Source organism: Zingiber officinale, chromosome 1A (assembly GCF_018446385.1).
Source record: "Zingiber officinale cultivar Zhangliang chromosome 1A, Zo_v1.1, whole genome shotgun sequence".
In the NCBI taxonomy this organism is placed as follows: Eukaryota; Viridiplantae; Streptophyta; class Magnoliopsida; order Zingiberales; family Zingiberaceae; genus Zingiber; species Zingiber officinale.
Window position 1 is genome coordinate 186,399,654 of NC_055987.1, and position 7,703 is coordinate 186,407,356.

Sequence of the window (7,703 nt, forward strand, 5' to 3'; positions counted from 1 at the left end):
ACTTATGATAAAAAGATCGAGCTAGCCACGACGAGGAAGAAACGAGCCATCGCCGATCTGGAGCTAAAGAACCAGGAGGTTCGACGCCTTTCTCAGAAGCTCAAAGAAGTCGAGGACTTCCTAGTTACTAAGCGAGCCTGCCGCTCGATTGAAGAAGCCTCTCTGAACGGGAAGCTCAAGGAGGTTGAGGACGTCGTGGAGGTCTCCCGCTCGGCTCTGGAGACCTACCGGGAAGCTGAGTCGAGTAGACTCGAAGCTCTGAAGCAAGCGTACCTCCGCTCAGACCATTACACCGACAAGGTTGTCTAGTGGATCGTCCGCGCCTTCGAGCTGGCCATCGACGGGACGTTTCAACTGCTCAAGATGGACGACCACCTCCCTTTCGAGATGACAGACAGCATCATCAATCGTAGCAAATTGAACGACTCAATGCCTGATGATGTTTTCGATTATATAGAATGAGGCCGAGCGTCTGTCTTGTAAATTTTTTTTTTGAAGTCTCACTCTATGTCCGTCGATCGGTGGTTCTTCCTTTTGATCAATGAATTATCTGCCCACTCAGTGGCCTTCCTCTTTAAAATGTTCCTTTGTTTTCATGTCTAGCCCTGATCCTTCCATTTGACTATAATCGTCATCTATCTTTACAATTTATGCTCTTGGGTTTAAGGTCGTCGCTCGACCGTCAATGAAGACAGGGGTTTAACATCGTCGCTCGACGATTTGACGAAGACTTGGGTTTAAGGTCGCCGCTCGACCATCGATGGAGACAGGGGTTTAATGTCGCCGCTCGACGATTTGACGAAGACTTGGGTTTAAGGTCACCGCTCGACCGTCAATGGAGACAAGGGTTTAACGTCGTCATTCGACGGTTTGACGAAGACTTGGATTTAAGGTCGCCGCTCGACCGTCGATGGAGACAGGGGTTTAACGTCGCCGCTCGATGATTTGTTATGTCGTTTGACACCGAATTTGAGATTTGAATCCTTTATTTCTGCCCAGCATACAAGGATCACAGGGATATAAAGATACATTGATTATTACATCAGCGCACCTCTCACCCGGTTCGATAAGGCTGGAGATGGTTCGCGATCCACGACCGCTCTAGTTGTCATCCGTCCTCATCTTCCAAGTAATAGGCGCCCAAACGGAGCTTCTCCACGACCTTGAAGGGTCCCGCCCACGGGGCTTCTAGCTTGGTGACATCGCCGATCGGCTTTACTTTTTTCCACACCAGATTGCCGACTTGGAACAACCTCGGGATCACCCTCCGATTGTAGTTCTGTTTCATCCTCTGGCGGTAGGCCATTAACAGGATGGCAGCTTTAGCACGCGATTCATCTACCAAATCCAGCTCCAGCAACCTCCGCTCAGCGTTGTCTTCAACATAGTGTTGAAGCCGATTGGACTCAACTCTGACTTCGACCGGGACTACTGCTTCACCACCATATATCAGGTGGAAAGGAGTCGCTCCAGTTCCCTCCTTGGGCATCGCGTGGATCACCCATAGTACACTGGGGAGTTCATCTACCCAACTTCCTCCAACGTGGTCGAGCCGAGCGCGTATGATTCTAAGAATTTCGTAGTTGACGACCTCTGCTTTGTTGGTGCAACATCCCTCAGGTCAAGGTTGACCTGGTTGACCAAGCTTGAGTCTTGGTTTGAGTTTCGATATTTGACAATGCAAGGTTGATTGAAGAAGAGTCAAGTAGGTCAAGGATGACCGGATACTTGACTGGGAAGTCCTAACTGGGATGTTTAGGCAGAAGGAAAGACCTAGTGAGTGAAGCTAGGCAGGAGGAAAATCCTGGTAAGTGAAGCCAGGTGAAAGACCTAGTGAGTGAAGCTAGGCAATTGGGAAGTCCTAGTGAGTGAAGCTAGGCAGGAGGAAAATCCTGGTGAGTGAAGCTAGGTGAAAGACCTAGTGAGTGAAGCTAGGCAATTGGGAAAGTCCTGGTGAGTGAAGCCAGGCAAGAGAAATCCAGATGGGTCAAGGTTGACCAGACATCTGGTGAGAGTCCAAGTAGGTCAAAGGGATTGACCGAATACTTGACATGAGAAAGAAAAGTCCAAGTAGGTCAGAGGGATTGACCGGATACTTGGCAAGAAGAGAAAAGTCCAAGTGGGTCAAAGGGATTGACCAGACACTTGGTGAGAGAGTCCTAGCTGGTCAAAGGTGACCGAATGCTAGGTCTTATGTACCAACAAGTCATGGTTGACTAGATGTTGGTTTAGGGGGCTATGGACATGGTTTTGGGCAAAAACCAAGATCTGGATTGATCAGCCGATTGATCCAGCAGATTTGGATTGATCCGTGGATCGATCCAGCAGATTTGGATTGATCCGTGGATCGATCCAGCAGATCTGGATCAATCAGTGGATCGATCCAGAAGATCTGGATCGATCGGTCGATCGATCCGGTGAGTCCCTGCGAACATAACCGCTCTGGATCGATCGGTGGATCGATCCAGAGGTCCCAATCGATCAGTGGATCGATTGGGACGCTGCTGCTTCGCGCGATAAGCACTGGATCGATCCGTGGATCGATCTAGGCATTTTTCCAGAGCACAGAGGCGCTCTGGATCGATCCGTGGATCAATCCAAAGCCTCCCTGATCGATTGGGAGCTTTCGAATCGATCGGGATCCGACCGTTGCGTCGTATTTGAGTTGCAGGCGTGCGATGGCTGCAAGGCATCACTACTGTTTCATCTCAGATCTCTCGCCAGCTCCTCCATAGCGCTCTCAAAGCTCAGATCGCCAGTTCTTGAAGGATCTTGGAGGTTTTCCAAGTCAAGAGGCGGATCAAAGCCAAGAAGAGAAGCTAGGGTTAGGGTTTTCTGCACTCATTGTAAGCTTTGCGCTTGTATTTTGTTTTCCTTTCCTTTCTTCTTGTATTGAGAGTCTTGTAGGGCTTCTCCGCCTTCGGTAGTTACCGAAAAGGAGTGTTTTATAGTGGAGGTGTGTGTGTGTGCGTGGATCCTTGGACTAGTCACCTCTTGTGAGGTGGATACTAAGTAAAACCCTAAGTGTTAGCGTGTTTGTTTTTGTTTCTTTGTATTCCGCTGCACATCTCTTGAAGAAACAAGCAACGCCATGCACACGAGAAGCGCGAAGAGCTATTCACTCCCCCCCCCTCTAGCTACTTTTCGGTCCCAACATGCTTGCCCGTTGCTCTAAGGGTAGGCCACTGAGGTGAAGGCTTGCTGAATGTCATATCCTCTGCACCATTCTTTGAGTCTTTGGCCAGCGAACTGCCTTCCATTATCTGAGACGAGTCGGCGCAGGATGCCGAACTGATATATGATGTGCTGTCAGACGAACTTTATGACCATATGCTCGGTTATTCTGGCCAGCGGCTCGGCTTCTACCAATTTGGAGAAATAATCCACTACGACGAGCAGAAACTTCCGCTGACCTGTTGCCATGGGGAATGATCTCACAATGTCCATGCCCCACTGGCCGAACGGGTAAGAGACTGTGGATGCCTTAATCTCCTCGGTCAGTCGATGTGAGAGACTATGATACTTATGGCAGGACAGACAAGTGGCAACCGTCAGGGCGACATCCTTCTGGAGGGTTGGCCAGAAGTATCCGGCCAACAGAATCTTCCTTGCTAGTGAGTGTCTGCCTGGGTGTCCTTTGTAGGATCCTTGATGTACCTCCTGTAATATGTAGTCGGCGTCTTCCGACCCGACGTATTTGAGTAGAGGCCTAGAGAAGGCCTTCTTGTAGAGCTAATCTCTGATCAAGGTGAACCGACCAACCCTTTTCTTTAACAAGCGAGCCTCTTCCCAATCGGACGGTGTAGCTCCCATCCGCAAGAATTCTGTCAATGCCGACCTCCAATCGTTTGGGAAGGTAAGCCCCTCTATCCGATCAATATGAGCCACTAGGGATACCTGTTCGATCGGCTGCGCTATGACGATTGACCATAATGAGCTAGCTAATTTGGCCAGCTAGTCGGCTGCCTGGTTCTCCGTCTGGGGGATCTTTTTTATGATGACTTCCCGAAAGTTGGTCTTTAATTTTTCGAAGGCTTCAACGTTGAGCTTGAGTCACGTGTTACTTATCTTGAATGTCCTGGTCAGCTGCTGAGCGGCCAATTGAGAGTCTAAGTGGATGAGCACCTTGACGGCTTCGACGTGTCAGGCGGCTTATAGGTCGGCTATGAGCGCCTCGTATTCGGCTTCATTGTTTGTAGCCCTATAGTCTAGCCGAACGGACAGCTGCATCTGTTCCTCTTGGGGGGAGATGAGCAATATGCCGATCTCGCTGCCCTGCCGAGTGGCCAAGCTGTAACGACCCAAAATTCCTCATTACGAGTCCTAATATTACGTAAAAATATTTAGAAATGCTTTAGAAAAATTCTAGAGATTTTTAGAAATTTTTAGAGTATTTTTATGTAATTTTTGGAGGTCGTTTGGTATTTTTACTAAACGAAAGAAGTTTCGACAAAAATAATGTCCGAGCCAAGATTCGAACTAGAGACCTCCGGCCAAGCCAACTCTTAAACGACTCCATCTGACCAAGTGTACCAGCGAGCGTTGCTGATTAAAGAAGGAGCAAAAATCTATTTAAGCAGCAGTTGAGGAATAGGAATTAAATTAAAATAAAAAGGGGCGGCTAAGGAATCGAACCCACGACCTCTGACCCGGTCAAGATTTAGCAAAGCGCGGCTGACCAAGTAATAGTTAATAGAAAATAGAAAATAAATGGGAATAAAAGGGGCGGCTGAGGAATCGAACCCGCGACCTCTGACCCGGTCAGAGGTTTCAGCGAATCCGGCGGACCAAGAATCCATGCAGACGGATCTGTTTAGAAAAGATAGAAAAATAATCAGCGAGCGTTGCTGATTAAAGAAGGAGCAAAAATCTATTTAAGCAGCAGTTGAGGAATAGGAAATAAATTGAAATAAAAAGGGGCGGCTGAGGAATCGAACCCGCGACCTCTGACCCGGTCAAGATTTAGCAAAGCGCGACTGACCAAGTGTCCCAGCGAGCATTGCCGATTAAAAAGGGAATGAAATTTATTTAAGTAATAGTTAATAGAAAACAGAAAATAAATGGGAATAAAAGGGGCGGCTGAGGAATCGAACCTGCGACCTCTGACCCGGTCAGAGGTTTCAGCGAATCCGGCGGACCAAGAATCCATGTGGACGGATCTATTTAGAAAAGATAGAAAAATTTATTTAAGGAGTTAACAGAAATATTAAGTTATAAAAAGGGATAAGTTGATGCTCTGTTTTCCCGTGACCTAAACCATTCTCTCCTTCTCTTCTGCGTGCGACGGCGGAGCTCGGGCAGAAAACAAAAGGGAGTTAGGGCATCGTCTTCGGCGGCCGGCCAAGGTCCTAGAAGCCCTTCTTGTTCGGTTGTGAGTCCAAGAAGCAAGGTAAGTGCTTCCTCACCTACAGTAGAGTAGCTCCGGATTCTTGTAAAGTTCCAGGTTCAATTTGAGGTTTCCGTGAGGTTTTTGAGTCGATTCCGAGGTTTTCATGAGGATTCTTGATTCGGCTTGGCATATTTTGTTAGAATTGGATAAGTTGAGTACTGATTTCTATGTTGTGCTGTTTGTTTCCGAGATAGCTTATAGTTTGGGACAGATCTGGCTTCTCTTTGAGGATGTGTTGTATGCCCGTTGGATTCAAAGAAAGAACAAGAAAGAGGAACGATTAGTATAGTTGGGCATGTAATTTAAATCCTTTCACCTTCAGTACATCATATTTAGACATGTTGTAGATGGGTTTATGTTTGGCCTTTCGGTTCAGATTTTAGACTTTTGTTTGGAGTTGCTGCCATGAAGCTTAATTCAGATTTTGATCGGATCAGCGAATTGTTTCTGATGGGGAGATATTCTTTGAATAGTTTGCTAATGGTTGTGGTTTGATTCTGTGGGTGAAATTGGATTGCAAGTGGAGTTTTTTTTCTATATGTTATAGGTGTTAATTCCAACAAGTTTTAGATTTAGTTTAAACTTGTATGGTATGCAGATTTTTATAAGTATTGCTTGCAGATTTTGATAAGTATTATGTGCAGAACTCCAATCTTAGAGCAGATTTGATTAAGCTTTTAGTGCAGAATTTTGATTAAGCTTATAGTGCAGAATTTTGATTAAGTTTGTAGGCAGATTTGATTAAGCTTATAGTGCAGAATTTTGATTAAGCTTATAGTGCAGAATTTTGATTAAGTTTATAGTGCAGAATTTTGATTAAGTTTGTAGGCAGATTTGATTAAACTTATAGTGCAGAATTTTGATTAAGCTTATAGTGCAGAATTTTGATTAAGTTTATAGTGCAGAATTTTGATTAAGTTTGTAGGTAGATTTGATTAAGCTTATAGTGCAGAATTTTGATTAAGCTTATAGTGCAGAATTTTGATTAAGTTTGTAGGCAAATTTGATTAAGCTTGTATGCAGATTTAGTTTTAGTGCAGTTTCAATAAGCATTTCAGTACAGTTCTATTAAGTATTTTCATGCAATTCTGTTAAACATTTCAGTGCATAGTTAATAAGTATTTTAGTGCAGTTTTGTATGAGACATCTTTTTAATAGAGGTATTAACAAGTATAAGCAAGATAAAGAAAAGAAAGGAAAAGGTCAAGGCCTTAAGTAGATCCCAAAGTCAAAACTTTAGGAATTTTGGCACACAAGGTGCTTGTTTAAATGTCAAGACATTTAAAGAAGAGGTAATTAAGATAAATCAGCTTATGAATCAGTATTTTACTTTTATCAGTGGCACTGTGCTGGACTCTTAGTTGTCCTTGGGTTGGGCTCCCATAGTCGTCATTAGGTTTAGATAACCTAGTAAACCCTACTAGATTCGGGACTAGCTACCTTGGGTATAGTTAGGGATGCACGCATAGCAAGTACAGTTGCGGGCCCATCAGCAGCATGGTTATTATTTTTATCTATTATAAAAATAGTTTTAAAAACTTCACAAATTAGTTACGTGAATACAGTTCAGATTCAGCATTAGCCTAGCATCAGTTTAGCTCAGCTTATGTATCAGTTCAGTTAAACTTATTATTCTGAAGTATAAAAGTATAAGTTTTGAACAAGTGAAATAAGCTTTACATGTTTAGCATTTCAGCATGTCTTGTTTCTTTTGCTTGTAGATGAGCATGAGTAGTTTTCCTTTTGAGCATTCAGCTTTTAGATTTCAGTATATTCACATGCATATTCGAGTTTTGTGAGTTAGATAGCGCTTACTAAGTAATTTTGCTTATAGATGCATTTTCCTCTTACTACAGATAAATGAAAGGAAAAGCTATAGTCAAGGAGGTGCGGATGGAAGTGTGATGTGTGGACTATAGAAGCCTTGGGATTTAGCATAAGAATTTATTAAGAGTGTCATTTATTAAGAATGTATTAGATGAGTCATTAGTCTTCCACTGCTAGTTAATTTTATGTTTTGAGTTCTCCGAGAGTTTTAGGAATTACTATCAACATGTGAACAAGGATAGTTAAGTAAAGTTAGTAGTCCAGTAGCGCTCCGCCCTCGCAGACTAGTAGTAAGGAGGGTGGGGTGTTACACAAGCCATCCACATATATCTTCCAAACGGCTTTTGGCTCAGGATTTTGTACCTCAGTGACGAAATCCTCCAAGGCTTGCGCTTTGATGGCTGTTCGGGGATGGTACTGGATGTCGAACTCGCTGAGCTCTATTGTCTATTTGATTAGTCGTCCGGATGCTTATGGATTGAGGATG

The 7,703-nt window shown here is 44.3% G+C and overlaps 1 protein-coding gene across 1 annotated transcript; it reads right to left on the reverse strand.

Moving 5' to 3' along the window:
• Positions 1 to 1,108: 1,108 nt before the first annotated feature.
• On the reverse strand, positions 1,109 to 1,489 carry LOC122008107. The gene has a single exon (XM_042563713.1). It carries the CDS (start codon positions 1,487 to 1,489, stop codon positions 1,109 to 1,111), a length of 381 nt encoding a protein of 126 aa, XP_042419647.1.
• Positions 1,490 to 7,703: the final 6,214 nt, after the last annotated feature.